The sequence below is a fragment of the Dromaius novaehollandiae genome, chromosome 12 (assembly GCF_036370855.1).
Source record: "Dromaius novaehollandiae isolate bDroNov1 chromosome 12, bDroNov1.hap1, whole genome shotgun sequence".
Classification (NCBI taxonomy): Eukaryota; Metazoa; Chordata; class Aves; order Casuariiformes; family Dromaiidae; genus Dromaius; species Dromaius novaehollandiae.
The window spans coordinates 2,606,178-2,621,140 of record NC_088109.1 but is presented as its reverse complement, the minus strand read 5'-3'; the positions used below and the strand labels follow the sequence as shown (position 1 = coordinate 2,621,140).

The 14,963-nt window shown below is 51.7% G+C and overlaps 2 protein-coding genes across 24 annotated transcripts in view; one reads left to right on the top strand and one right to left on the bottom strand.

Moving 5' to 3' along the window:
• Nucleotides 1-574: 574 nt before the first annotated feature.
• On the bottom strand, nucleotides 575-13,393 carry C12H3orf18 (chromosome 12 C3orf18 homolog). 10 transcript variants are annotated; one of them, XM_064518645.1, is made up of 6 exons: nucleotides 13,194-13,393; nucleotides 10,004-12,473; nucleotides 9,156-9,561; nucleotides 7,676-7,701; nucleotides 5,485-5,614; nucleotides 575-2,365 (listed from the first exon to the last, which is right to left on the bottom strand). In XM_064518645.1, the coding sequence occupies exons 3-6, from the start codon at nucleotides 9,387-9,389 to the stop codon at nucleotides 2,261-2,263; spliced, it is 495 nt and encodes a 164-aa protein (XP_064374715.1). In that variant the 5' UTR covers nucleotides 9,390-9,561; nucleotides 10,004-12,473; nucleotides 13,194-13,393; the 3' UTR covers nucleotides 575-2,260. The 10 variants fall into 10 exon arrangements, with proteins under 10 accessions (XP_064374715.1, XP_064374716.1, XP_064374717.1 ...); XM_064518646.1 differs by having other exon boundaries at nucleotides 9,156-9,557; XM_064518647.1 differs by having other exon boundaries at nucleotides 9,156-10,167; nucleotides 11,945-12,473.
• Nucleotides 12,684-14,963, top strand: part of HEMK1 (HemK methyltransferase family member 1) — a 114,674-nt gene continuing 112,394 nt past the window's right edge. For 9 of the 14 annotated variants that reach the window (XM_064518644.1, XM_064518643.1, XM_064518631.1 and 6 more), the window contains exons 1-2: nucleotides 13,444-13,513; nucleotides 14,160-14,242. The gene's annotated coding sequence lies outside the window, so the exon portion shown is untranslated. The other 5 variants (XM_064518632.1, XM_064518640.1, XM_064518633.1 and 2 more) reach the window with 3 other exon arrangements.

Here is a 14,963-nt window from a genome sequence, read left to right as displayed (position 1 = left end):
AGCTCTTCATACATTTAATTCTGTTCCTATGCAAAGCCTCTTCGGTTAATCTGATGGCTTTCCTAATTAAGTTTGGAGTCTGTGGGCCAGGAGGTGAAGCAGAAAGCAAACTGGTTCTCTGAAAAACATCAGCAACTACCAGCATTGAGCTGCCAGTGCTGCTGCCCATGATATTCACCCTAATGTGGGCAGCCCATCCTGGTCAGAGCTGCAAGTGAAAGTCTCGTGAATCCATGGTTTGTCCAGAAATTCAGCTGGTTAAAGGATAACATAGCAAGTGCAGACATGCCGCAAGTTGTCCTGCACTCCGGATGCCTGGGATCTGCCAGGCTGGAAGCTCCTACCTTCAAGGCTTCACCGAGCACCAAGCCTTCCTGAAGAGGTTTGAGCTTCCATGCAGTGGAACATTAAAACTTTAACTCCGCAGAGCTTGTCCTTCAGAGCTTTTCACGCTTACTTCAGATTTTGAAAGAGCAGGGAAATTTACTGCGTACCGATTACCATCTGGTACTGAGGATACACTACAGCCAGTTTTCCTGGACGACGCAAACGATGGGGAAAAAGACAATCGCACTAGATTTAATGTAAATACTTTAATTATATTTCAATGCTTAAAACACAGAAACACTTGAATTAAATTACATCATAATGCTTCTGCTAAGTTGTATGCATACTTCCAAGAATTGTGAAAGGAGGCGCTATCACACTAAAAGAACACTCCAGGACAAGCCCAGCATATACCTGTAATATTCTCTTAGTCTCATTATCTGTACTTCATTAATCTAAGGGCAGTCATCACAGGACAAATCCTACCATTACAGGAAGAATGGTTAAAGGAATTTCTCTGTAGGTGTGTTCGTTATACAAGATATATCTCAACATTAACGTGGAACAAGGTGCATGTCTTTGCACCAGAGCTGGCAGACGCACTGCTTGGCAGCTGCCCGTGCAGCACACGGAGTTGGGTAAAGAGCATGAAGTATGCTGTTGGTTTGAGGAAATACCCCAGCCTACAGTTACCTTTTACAGAGAATTTAGAGGAAAAAAAACAAAGTTCCAACCCTAAGAGTTCTAGGAGAAATGCTGCTCAGCTGGTCACACAGGGATAACCTCTGGGAAGACCCACGGATAGTGTCCTCCAACTTCTACGCACCTAAGCCAGATTACACTGACTGCTTGCACACACACCCACCCTCCTTCAACATTCTCCCTGCAATGCAAATACCAGCAGCCTGGGGGTGCCTCCGGGCAGTGGACGGGCCACTTTCCACAGGGGGTCACATTTCTAACCCTACTGCACACCCAGAACCCTCCAGGTTTAGAAAGGGAGATGGATTTTGAAAAATTATTAACCAGCTCAGTCCTGCAAAACTGCCATGAGGAAAGCTGTGCCAGTGAAGAAGGTAGGGTTGCTAAGGAACTGTTTGCTGCAGGGGTCAGAGACTTATGCCCAGGAAATTGTGTGCAGCTGTGAAAAGGGGAAAAGACATGATGCCTCAATTGCCACTCAGTGAAAAACCTCCTTGCATGAAGCCCACCTTCAGATCTGCATTCAAATTTTGGCTGGCCCTAATTCCCTTTGAACTGGTGCTGTGGATGGAACATGATCTGACTGACACATGTATGTGCTGCAGGAAAATCAGGAGGTGATCAGTGCATGGCTGGGGCACTGACGCTTGCATGCAGGCTCCGCACGCACTGCACCACTAGCACAGCAGTGAGACAGCTTGATTTGTGCATTCACCTCCAGGGATCTAAGGACACTGCCCGTCTAGGAGTGAGAGACAATCTCTGGCAGCAGGTTACCCCAAATGACCCCCTCCCTCCGCAGGTCTTGATAATCAAACAGGATGAACAGAAACACATACCTTTTTCAATTGCCTCTGTAGTTTCCTGACTGAGGAATGGGGCAGGGAGGATGGGGCACCTGCCTGATGCCATGGCTGTACTGGCAGACATGGTGGGTAGAGGGGATGGAGGAAACCCTCCAGTCTGTCCTTTATGCCACACTCTGTGTTTGCACTGAAAGTGCAAAGCCTGGACCCTACTGCCAGCCACCAAGCTGGCCAGCAGTAGTCAGGGCTGGCAGCCACAGGAAGGCTCTGCCAAGGACAGCTCCAGCACAGCACTGCAGCTCCCCAAGACGGCCAGAGACCCCATCATGCTCTTTCCCTCCCACAGTCCTGAAGGACACACAAAGAGGACGAGGGGTGCTCCAGGGTTACAGGGGAACTGCTGTCTTACCTGCCCAGACCCACCTTCAGGTAACATGAACTCGACCCACCAGCAGGTAGCATGAATGGAGGCTAACGCAAAGCTCTGTGTTTTCTTCAGCAGGAAGAAGAAAAGATTCTGACTGCAGGTCCTGGCAGGTAAGGAAGTGAGAACGAGCTATTGAGCCACCTCTGGGCAGACACAGGGTTGCTGCAATGTTGAGCCAATATACATTTTTCCTCATTTAAAAAAAGAAAAGTTTTCAAGCCTTAATCTTCTCTCTGTACAATAGCCTGCATGGTAGAAACTTCCCTGAGCCAAAGCAGGAGAGGATACATGGTATGAGAGCCCCAGTTCTACTTGTCTCCTCTCTGTGGCATCACATGCCCAAACACCCTCATTCCTAGCTTAGCTGCAGGCAGTCATGTAGCTGGACATGACAGACCCTGCCTCTAGAAGCTGTGTGAGTTCTCCCGTGTCCATGCCACAGCCCTAATTGGGGATATTCAGCTACTTGCTCAGTTAATATGTAATCAGTCAAATGTTTTCCATTTCACTTTTTAAAGCTAGTGAATTGCCCATGCTGCAACATCGCCTGGGGCACACGTTTATCAGCAGGCTGCATGCCGCAAGGGGGATTAGCCTCCAGGTATGTGTTTTCCCTGGGGGAGCAACAGCCTGTGCCCCAGGTTACCACTCAGCTCGTGGGGGCAGCTATCCCAGCTCAGAGCGGCTTTGCCAGCAGTCAGCCCTCTGGGGTATGCCAAGGCTGTTGTCACCGTACAGAGATGCTCATTCAGGGCTCTCTCTGGGGCCTGGTGGCACAAAGCCAACGGGGAAGCTCTTTGAAAGATGCACCTCTCCTTCCCTGACCCAGACAGGGCAGTCATGTGCTCTAAACCAGCTAATCTACAACGAAGCGAGCACTGTTCCTAAGCACACAGCTGGGTAGATGGTGTCAGTCAGCGCCAGCCCAGAAACGGGCATGGCAGCCCAGGACCTTTTAGTAGTAATGGACACACCAAATATTGCTACTGCCATCACAAAAGGTTTGCTTTCCAAAGCGACGACAGTTCCCAGTGCTCGTGCCCATCTGTAACACAAACCAACTGTGTGACCAGCTGGGCTCAGCGGATCAGTCATGCTTGCGAGAAGTCACTGACTTGTTGGCTCCATCCTCCCCAATCTCAGCACGATCCCAGAGCAGGGGCAGGTATTGTTCATGCATTGATGGCATTGGCAACGTCTGTGAACACAAGGCGACTGGGTCTCTGGAGAGCTCCTTGACTCGTCAGCAGAATCTGCATTGAAGCAGTGAAAGATGAGACCCAGCATGCCTTTCTCCAGGCACATGGGCCTGGGCACAGACTGCAAAGTATCGTAACTAGATTTAGCCCCTTACTAAGAGGAGAGTGACAGACTAACACAGCATTAACAAGGCTGTGACAGAAAAAAACAACAGGCCAGAGAGCAAGTCAGCATATGCATGCCAATTTAGTCTCCACATCACTGGATTACTGGGTCTAGCTTATCTAGGACTGCACAGATTTGGTATGTATAACTTACTCTCTACATATCACCTGACGGCATGAAAAGATTTGAAACCTCAAAGCCAGGAAACAGGCCATAGACTGAACTTTGGCTACTAGTTTAAATTCCCTCTCTTGTTATTATAAGCCTTTAAACTTACTTTCCAAGCAGAGGAATCTGTGCACTAGCAAGCTCTGGTGGGACCTGAGGGATCCTGCTGGCCAGTCACTGTATAGGAAGGAAGCACTTTTATGGTGCTGAGTTTAATTCTGTCCTTGTCATCTGCCCCCTTTACTACCTGAAGGGAAGTCCTCCATGTGCACTAACGCTGTGCACTATATGCCCAGAGGTCAAGATCCCTTGCTTTTACACAACAGTATATCTCTGCTTTCCCAAACCACTATATGGATTATGCTGACTACCTTCCAAATTCCAACATATGTATCTCCCATGTGCTCTTTGGCAGGCTGGGAAGTATTCCTCAAGGTAAATATTTTATAATTACGATGTCTATATTTTTTCTCCTTTCCTCTTTTGCCCCACACTAAATCTGCCACAGACTATCTAAAGGCATAAAATGTGTGGAAACTGAGGATGGTTTGGGAGAACTCCTGCTCCTCTAGCTGGAAAAGCAAGGGAAGGCATGGGGAGCACAGACAGTTGGAGAGGAATTAAAAGGAGAGAGGTCCACTCTTAGTGGGAGGCTGCATCACTGGCTGAGAGACATGCCTATTACAACCATCCCTGCTGCCTCTGTCTTTCAGAAAGGGTTTTTGTGTGTGGTAGTTTGAGAAAGGAAAGAGAGACCATTGTGAAACTGGCTGCAAACAATGGTGAGACGCCCTTTTTCCCCATCCATCCTGCCTCTTGGTATATTTGGGAAGGCGACACCCTCTTCTCTAAGACCCATCTAGACCATTAACAATAGTAACCAAAAACAACTGGCCAAGCCATCAAGCCCTTTCCTAACTCACTAATGCAGTAACTCAGCAGTCTCTGGGGAGCTCATCATTTCTCAGCATGTCTCACGCAATGGGTACTGAGAGTGTTCAAAGCAAAGCCTTCCCCTTTCGCCAAATCCAAATAGAAAACTCTCCATCCTTTTTTCTTTCTGAGCCATGTCTGTCCTGTTCCCAGCAAGGCTGGCCTGGAGGTGCTGACAAGATCAGACGTGCCACGCCACAGCCATGTGCAGGCTTTCTGCCTGACTCTTCAGGGCTTGCAACATAGTTAGCAGTTATCATCACAGGCTTTCCCTCAGCAAGGCCTTGTTCCACACTTGTATCCTACACAAACCAGGAATACCTTAAAACAGTGTGGAAATGGTTTGCTTTTCAGGGCCAGGGCAAGGCAGACTCGGTGTCTGGTGAGCATCTGAAGCCCCCACTCCCAGTAAATTGCAGACACCTTACTGCTCCCTTGTGGTTCCCTGGGGAGGTAAGCTGTAGTAAACTCACCCCGAACTGCTGTGATTTCCCTGTTCTCTCTTGTAGCTGAGCAGAGCCAGCATTTTGCCTCCCCTGGCTCTTATTCCTAGTTGCCTGACTCTTCAGACCATCCTAAGGCCTCCAAAATGCTCAAGCCCCTTGTCTCCAAGGCTAGCAGAGATGGGTGAAGCCCCCCTGAGGTCTTACATAGTTTCCTGACTGCACAACCCTACAAAAAGTCCTCGATTCTGTAACAAAAGCAGTGCAGGTGCCAGTGGTTGTGAAAACAGACTGGCTGGTTTCTGCTGCCCACCTTGTTCTGGGATGCCTGGGAAGATGCTGCATCTCGCCCATGTTCCAGCAGCTCCTGCTCCAGTTCATCCTGTTCCTCGGTGGGATCAAAGTTGTACATGGGCATGAGCTGGTGGCGCAGCTTCTCTAACCTGCCCATGGGAGAGAAGGCAAAAGGTGGGTTCAAAAACTCAACAGAGAGGAGGACAGAAGCTCAGGCTGCCTTCTCCACCCTGCTGCTGAGGTCTGTCTCTCCGGCTGCACAGGGATTCACCTCTTGGTGCCACTTGCTGGCTAAGGGTCACATCCCCATCCTGCAGGGATGAGAACCTACTATGCGCAGCCAGCAGGAGAGGACAATGCCCAGAGTGCAGCTCCAGGGATTAACTACCATTGCTAATCTATGCTGGCAGGCATTACGCACAGAGAAATCAGATGGGGATTTAAATACCTGCAGACCTTAAAAGATCAGAACAAGCTTTGTCAGGTGGAACGAAGGGCAGGGGGGAACACACTGACTAGGCGTTTTGCAGCCTCTCTCCCTGTCCCTTTGCCCACAAAGTCAGTCCTGCCATGCCATACTTTGCCTGCTAGCAGAAGTGCAGTTTTAGCTCCAGTGGCCTAAGAGTTGTTCTTCAACTCTGAGGTTGAAGTACATAACAATAAATAGAAAATAATAATTATTATAAATATAACAAAATAATAATTATTATAAATATAACAATAGATAGAAAAGAGATTCTCACAGGTTGTTGATACCTGTGGACAGACCTTACTGTTCTTATTCTTGTATCATTGCTCCAAGTGACAGAGCTATACTGCATACCCCAAAGGGTCTCCCAAAACACTGGGCAGCTCAGTCATGGAGGACATGAAAATACTGAGCCCCTGCCTTAGGCTGCAGCTGAGTTTTGGGGGGTAGGAGGAGGGAAACACCCAAGCAGTTACTGGCAATGTCACCACAAATATCTGCTTTGGCAAGTACTAGGATGACACATTCCCTCCCTGCCTCTCTGTGGTCTTTGCCAACACAACCATTATCTCCAGCGGTGCTATGTTTGCAGGCCAAGCATTAGCTGCTCCTGTGGAAGTGCACAGACCTTGGCTTCAGGGACTGGCTTGGAAATATTACAGTGGGCAGCAGCACTTCTTGCAAGTCTGCAGCCAGGCTAGGCCTGCCACAAGGCTTCAGGCAGGGAGGAGGCACTGCGACTAATGGATGTTCACCAGTGTTTCTGCTGTCAGAGAGAACGATGAAGACGTTTTCCCTGCATGCTGCTCTCCTCTCCATTTTCAGCAGGGAGCTTAACAGGGAAATTAAGACACTACATTTCAGGCTAGAAAGCTTAGTGTCTGCAAAAGAGTTGTCAAGAAAGCTGCACTGGAAGGGACACAGTCCTGCAGCGCAGCCATTGACACCATAAGTATTGAGACCAGCAGGAAAGAACAGAATCTGAACGCCAGCCAAGTGGCCCCGGCATCAGGGAGGCTTGGGGGCTTGCCAGACATGGGCCTGTGCCGGGCAGCAGAGACATACCCCATCTCCCTACAAACTGAGTAGCACTGTCCTGATCACTGTACAGTGAGAGAGTGAAGCTAGGCAGGTGCTGCAAACTCTGCCCAAAATCAGGGGAAGTTAGTCTATGCTGTGTGCATTCTGCTGCAGATAGAAGGCTGCTTCCAGCCACACCAGCTAGTCAGGCGCTAGCCCGGGTATCTCTGCACTATGCTGCTGCCACGGCTGTGACTGCAGCTAAAAAGGCCTTTAGCCCTGCAACGCCAGCGTCACGACCCCACGGCTGTTCAAAAGCAGAGGGATCGGGGCATGGCTGAAATGCGGGATCCACAACTCAAACAACTGAGCTCCCAGCTTCTTTATACAGTCATAAACCTTTCCTTTTTTCTTTAGCCCATCTCACAGGTGAAGCATGAAGAGTTTTCAGGATCCCAGACTGGGACCAGGAGAACCCAGGCAACAATGTTTTCCTCTCCAAAGTGACAGCAGAGCCTTTGAAGCTCTGACATTAGAAGGTGGGCCAGTACTGGGAGGTGGAGAGTCTCTGTCCCTGCCTCATTCACATGCAACTGATTCCTTGTAGGTTTGTCCTCAGATGGCCATCCCTTACACTTTCCCCATTTCCCTGCCTACTTCCCAGCTCTGCCTAGGTTTTGAAGCACTAAATTCCTCTCAGCCAACGACAGATGTTACTTACCTCTTCCTCTTTCTGATATACAGAACCTGAAGGAGAAAGAAAACCATCATTATAACAGTCTCAGTAACACAGGGAACAGTTGGGAAGAGAAATTTTGGGCACGCAGCACACAGAGAGGGGGTGTAGCAAGTCTGGTGTCACTGCACACCAAGCAGGGGGAAGGGAGAAGTGACAACTGAAAATGGATACATCAGTGCAAGCTTGAAAGTGCATCAAGTCTGACATTGAGTGCTCAAGTAGCCTGTTATTAGGTGTGTTAGTAGTATTAACAGTATCGGGTATGTTATTATTAGGTGTGTATTAGGTACAGCACAGCCTACTTCTGTTGGCTGCAGGATGTACGTTGCAATTTAGAGTGAACGAAGAACTTTCCCTTTGTGGTTTTCACTTGTAGACTTTCTACAGCATAGGAACAGTTACCCCCTCCCCAATATAAAGGGAAGAAGCAAAGAGGGCATGCTTGGTGACTTGCCTCGTGTCAGCCAGTAAGAGTGGCTGCGCTGGGAGGAAAGCGAGGCTTTTGGCCTCCAGAGCCTTGTTCTGAGAACTAGGAACGCTCGGTGTTGCTCTCAGGAACTTATGATCGTTTCCAGGATAATGTTTCCAGGTTCTCTTAGGGGCTTTTGGAAAAACTCCTCCTTGGGCCTGCAATGAAATTGCGCAGTAGTCCCTTTCTGTAGGTTCCTCTGTTGGTTGTACTGTATTAGCGAAGCTCTTCCTCATACGAGGAACTGGAGCTTGCTGCTACCTTCATTCTCTGTTGGCAGGTAAATGACTGGTTATATAGCAAAAGAAAAACTGCAGCACTTGCATTGTCCATGTCAGGCCCAGAACTACAGTTTCTGAAATCTTCTGCCTACAACATTAATGGCAGGGTTAGTTACATACAGCAAATCCTTGAGGACTCTGCTGATATTCAGCGAGTAGAACTCCAGAAATGCAGTCTGGAATGAATCTAGCTAAAATGGATTCAGGCTGCTTTAATTCAGAAAGGGATGTCCACAGAGGAGATTAACATGGTTTCAACAGTCTGCTTTAAAAATTAATCTGGGTGAACTTTCTTGCGGGCCCCCTGCATAGACAAGGTTTAAATCAATGCAGCTATTCCAACTAACAAGTCAGAGCAGAATCTGCTTTGATTTATTTTAACTTCACTTCCTATTGCTATTAAAAGTGCTTATACTACCTATGGCTTCCTCTAGGCCTGCCGAGCACTCTGCCTGGAGTAGACCGCAGGGAGACCGCAGAAGCGTTGGACACTTGTAGTATTCCTATGAGCATATACACGCTACGGCCAGACGCTCTTCTCCACGAGCACAGGAAAGAGGCCTTAAAGGAAAGGGATCTCAGAAACTATCAGTTCCCACCATTTCTGGGTAAGCCTTGAACAATGAAGTTATCCAGCCCAAACCAGTCCCAGAGCCCCTTCGTCACCCCCCACCCTCGGAAGAGAGAGAAATATTTAGCAGATCTGTCTTACCATTGCTACAGCCAACCCAATCACAGTAATGATTCCAAAGGACAGCAGCATCGTGCTCATGCCAGGTCCACTGCTGACCACATCTGGGATTTTGGTGCTGTTGAAACTGGTAGTTTCAGGGCTTATGGTAGCTGTTTCTGGTACAGTCACATCCACTGTTGTCCCTGGGTCTGGCTTGGCTGTGGCAGTAGTGCTGTGATACAAGTCACGTATAGAGGGCGAGCTGTTACTCATCCTGATAGCTGCCTGATAGTTTTTACCAAGCGGTTGTCTCTACCCACTCAAGACTTTGGTTCCAGCTACAGCAGTGGAAAGGTGCCCCTCACAGCAAGGACCCTCACACGAGAGCTATCCTGTAGCACCATCGTTGATGGGTTTTCTTCATGACAACCACACTGGTTTCTACCTAGAAGAGAATGAGAATAGATGCACAGTGCAAAGCTCTTAGAGATGGGCACCAACTTTCCCAAAGCTCACTGATTCACTAGTACAATTTTTGAGAGCAGCTCACAGAAGCCCATTCAAAATAAAAACAAATGATTTTTCAGGGGTACCGAGAGCCCCCAAAAGCCCTGCCTGATTCACCTGAAGTTAGTGATACGCCCTCCCCTCACTGCTTCAGCCTCCTCGCAGGCACTTGGCAGATCTACCTGGGGCCAGTCTCAGAACTCCTCTCAATTTGGTCTGCCCCAGGGGAGCCACATGGTCTCCTACCTAGGGAGGAACAGCATCTTCCTGCTTCTCTTTTCTCTCTTGCTTTAAATTCAGGGAAAAGTATAAAAATCCCTTTACGTTTATCAGTAGAAACAGATCCCACAAAATGGCACTCGGCTCTGAGGCATACATACCTCAGGATGCTTTTTACTGAACCCAGTACAACTTCCTTGCTGTGGTAGTCACTGGTGGCCGGTAAGTCACTGCACTATCCACTGCATTGGTGTTCCTCAGCCCGTGCACTCTGGTAAGGCAGCTTCCTTAAAAGTAGTGGGTTGCACTGGTCCCCCATCTGCTACTATAGAAAGTGAGTATTTCTCAAGTCTCCCATCAGGGCTCCCACTCAGTCTTAGTCATGCACTGCTAATTATCAATATTAATTTTAAAATGGGTCCTATTTCAGATTGGCCTTGTGAAATTCGACAGATCTATTCATGCTGAAAACATGAAAGGCTCTGAATGTTTCATGCTTCTATTGTACAAATGATCAGGCATTGCAAAATACCCTGGGATGATCCTTTCAGAAGTACTTGCAGAACTTTGTTTATAAAATTACTGTAATAACATTAGTCCAGGAATTGCTTCACTGAAAATGCAGCTACCTCTGGAGTAGAGCAGTGTAAACCCCAAGAACTATCATAGCAGTCCTCTGAAAATTTCTCTGTAGTTTAGTTGATGTTACATCTCCAGCAGCTGGGACACAGGGGTTAATGGGCTCTGAACAGAAAGACATGCCTGCAAAGAGAAATGAGCCACTGTTCTGCTCCTTCTGTTCTATTCTAGGCAAGGTTATTGCGCAGTTCCCATTACTTTGATGCCCTACTGCTGTCCATAACTGCATTAAGCAGTGTGATTAACATCTGTCTCTAACAATTGGAGCAGAGAAATTGCATCAGGCAAACAGCACCAGGCCTCCCTGTGATCAGCCAGCAGCTTGACTAGCCATCTTGGCTCGCAAAGCACTTGTCCTGCATCTCCCCGAGCATGTAAATCTCTCACCACACATGCAGGATGTGTCTCTCAGTTCCCTATAAACAGCTCTGTGAAGCAGGAGCTGCTGGGAGATTTTGAGATGCCGAGGAGACTGTGGGAGGAGAAGTCAAACTCTCACAAGTTTCCAAGGAAATGTGAAAACAGTACTTTTGGTCTGATCCCAGCTAACAACATGCTGGGGCATGGGTTCATTGCAGGCTGAGCGGGAAAGTATCCTCCACTGACTGCAAAACCACATACACCTGGTTCAGACTACACAGCACCTGGACTTCCCCAGCCATTATTGACCACAGTGGAGCTCAGGGGTATCGGACAATCAGGCACAAACATGGGAAATCTGAAATCAGAGTGCATCTGCATACTTCTACCCTCTGTGCCACTGGATCTGGTCTACTCAGTGCCACAACAGCAGCAGCAGCTACTGCCCAGCAGGGAAAGGGAAGGGAACTGATGAGCAAGTGTTGCGTAGACAGAGCAGCCACACACAGAGAATCATTGATCTGTTCTATTCAGGGAAACTCTCCATGACAATAATTCATATTAAAAAAAAGTCATCACCAAGCAAACAAAAAGTGGAAAAAAACCCAGAGTCTAAGCAGTGAAGCAGACCCAAGGGCTTTGCAAAGTATGACTCTGGATCTCAAACAGCTCCTGAATTTTGGAAACATAATGGTTAGGCCTCCACCTGAATCTATTGTCAGTTTTGGAGAACCACCTGAACTTAGATATTCAAGCTGATCATAAGCCTTCGGGTAAGACCTGTTCTGTAGCAACCAGACACTGCGCTGCTGAGCATCGCTCTGCTGAAATAAGTAGGGGTAGGTCAAAATTAGCCAGAAGAAGATCTGATCAAGTGGAGACAGGGGCTCTTGTTCATACTATCAGGACCCCATCCATGCTGAGGGATGCTCAAGCCCAGAGACCTAGCTCTAAAAGTGTTCCTGGCCGTGAAGGTTTCTGACATGGTTTAGACAACTAGTTCCAAGGCCAGATGAGAGTATTTCTGTTCCCAAGCCCCTTCTGGTCCAGGCTAACCCTGTGGTCAGCTGGGAGGCCAACAGCAAGTATGGCCCACGGCTTACATTGGTAGAGCTCATGGGGGATGATCTTTCCTCCCACCATCCTTTCCCAGTTGTCATCCTTGTGCTAGACGTTTGATCTGCAGGCTGGGCATGCTCCATGTCTCTGACGGCTGCTCTAGGGCTAGGGACAGCTACCTATTGCTGGCAGGTGTCTGCAGAGTCCAGGCACAAACGTAACAGAAGGAACAGGAGAGGAACCAGATCCTCAGCTGCTGCGAGCTGGCATAATTCCACTGACTGCACCAAGCGAGAACTCCTCACACTGCCAGGACCGCCTCATGCCAGGCTTGCTGGCTCTGGGAATAAGGAGAATATGTTTGTTTCTCTCTTATGTCAACACTTCCAAACTGATCCCTGATAGGAGTTGCAGTGGCTAATGCTCTGGGATGTAGAGCATCATGTCAGGCACTAGCTTGAAGCTGCTGGGTTTTCTCAGTCTTGGTTTTAATCTCTCTGTGCTGCAGTTTCCTCCTGGGTCTGACAGGAATAGAGGTTTGTGTCACAGGGATGAAGATGTGTCACAGGGTCTCTGGGTGAAGAAGGCAAATAACAACTAGTATTTTCAGTATTACTTCCCCAAAATGAAGCGTCTCTAAGGAATCGGGCATATTGGTAACAAGTGGCATTTGGCTATTGCCGGCTACGGGACGCAGCTTCCCAGGGCGTCAACCTGCACCTCCTCTCCCACCACCGCAGACGCCCAGGCGCGAGGGCTGCCCGCAGGCTGAGGGGTGACGCGAACCGCGTCCGTCCGTCCGTCCCACCCGTCAGACACCCGTCGGGACGCTCCCCAGCGACCTCGCTGCCGCTCTAGCCACGAGCTGGTAAGAAACCAAAGTAAAAACGATCGCCTGACACCCAGCCCCCCCGGCTGAGGAGGGGGCACCACCTCGGGGCTGCTCCGACGGCCTTGGGGCTCTGCCCTCACGGGGGGCCACTTCTCTCCTCGCCGTGGCCGAGTTTCCCACCCGCGCAGTTTCCCTGCCCGGGCGCAGCCGCCCTGGGCCGCGCAGCCCCTCACGGCCCAACCGCCCCGCGGCGCGGCCTGCGCCCGGCCCCTCCCCGGCGGGCAGCGGCCTCGCCCCGGCCCCGCCGGCCGCCCCGCGCCTCCCCTCGCCGGGCGCCGCCCCGGCTCCTCCGAGGCGGCGCGGCCGGGGCCGCCTCGCTCCTCGGGCACCTGTAGCCGGCTCCGCCGCCCCGAGCGGCCCCGCTCCCGCCCCACAGCGCCCCGGGCCCGCCCCGCACTTACCGAGCGCTCCCCGGCGAGGCGTCCGGCCCCCCCGGGCGCCGCTGCCCGGGAGAGGCGGGGCGGGGCGGGGCGGGGCAGGCCGGGCCGCCGGGGGAGGGGGGGGCGCGGGGCCCCGCGCTGCCCGGGGGGCGGGGGGCCTCTCCGCTCCGCGCGCGCGCCCGCGCCGCCGCACGGCCGGCAGCGCCCGCCTCGCCCCGCCGCGCCGCGCCGCGCCCCAGGCGATTGGCTGGCGCCCGCAGGGCTCGGCTCGGGGTTGGCCAGCGCGCCTGTCACTCAGCGGCGCGGCGGCGCGCTGCCGGCGCGACGGCTGCCGGCGCTCGGTGAGTGGTGGGGGCGCGGCGGCTGTGCGGGCCCGGCCCGCGAGCTGCCGGCGTGGGGAGCCGCGCCGCCCTTCTGGGCGCGGCCGGCCCTGAGGTGAGGCGTCGCTCGCGGGCGTGCCCCCTCCGCCGGGCCCCGCCGCCGCCGCCCGGGTAGCCGGGCCTGGGGCGCGGGGCCAGCGGCGAGGGCTGGGCTCGGGCCCGGGCGGAGCCGGCCGTTAGCTTGGGGCGGCTCCCGCGGCCGCAGGAGGAGGCAGCCTCGCTGCGGTGCGGGTCCCGGCCCGGGAGCGGCCGGCCGTGCGGGGGAGGCGGCAGCACCGAGCGGGCCGGGCCGGGCCTCCGCGCTGCCGCCGCTGCGTGTGCTGGGTCGCAGTGAGTGGGGAGCTGCGGCTGGGGCTGGGCTGCACCTAGGGTAGACCAGATCACAGAGCTGCAGGGGGAAAAACTCTATTTTCTCTCCGTGTGCGAGCAGGTATTTGTACTGAGAAGCAGCATGCGGGGAGTGTTCCTTGGCAGGGCCCCGCATCCGTAGCCGAAGCCTCCCTGGTTAACAGTGACAGCAGTGGCAGTGTTATTGTAGCCAGGGGCTTCCACAGTCTCCTCTGCCTCCCTGACAACACTAACGCTTAATGTGTTATTCCTCATGCAGCAGCATCCAGAGAACAGGGCCTTGAAGTGGGGAGCTGCTCTGTGAATACTGTAACTGTCAGGCTGCTTATGCGTAACATGAAGGCAAGTATTCATAGGGGCTCTTTTTACCTCGCTGCTGGAGGTAGTAAAGGTGTGAAGCTGGGGGATCCCTGCCTCTTAGAGCACCTGCTCCCTCACCAGGAGGTGGCAGTAACTGTCAGATAAGGCAGCCCTGAGGTCTTTGCTGCAGGGGTGTTCCCTCTGCTCCTTCCCCAGCTATTCTCTGGTTTGGGTTGGTTTCACCAAGAAGGGCTATGGAGGCCTGGCTCTTCCTTTCATCTCACCATGCAGCAGGGGCAGTGCAGGCCCCAGGCAGCTGCTTCCCTGCGTGCACTGCGTCTTCCTGAGCGGGAGCTGGCCTGGCTTCTCCAGAGCTCCCCTCTGCTGCACAGCAGCAGTATGGAGCAGAGAGCCACCATCCCTGGGGGCTGGCAGCTGCTCATGAGGGGTATTGCATTGTCTGTGTGGTGGTTTTCTGGAGGGTGGTGGCGTAGGCTCTCCGGGACAGTGATGAAAAGCAGCCATCAATAGAGGATTAGGAACGGACAGTAAGGGAAACCCGCAGTGGCTGCAGGGATTGTGAGTCAGAAGGAGCAGGGAGTCTCGACGTCTGGTAGATCACAGCAGAGAAGTGGGGTGGTGGTTCTGTTTGCCTCCAGTCTCCATTAAAACACAGCTCCAAGTCTGATATGCAACAGCTGTGTTGGAAAGTTTGGTCTCCTAGTGTTTCTCTGTAGTCATCTTTGTTTTTTTTCCCCTCCAT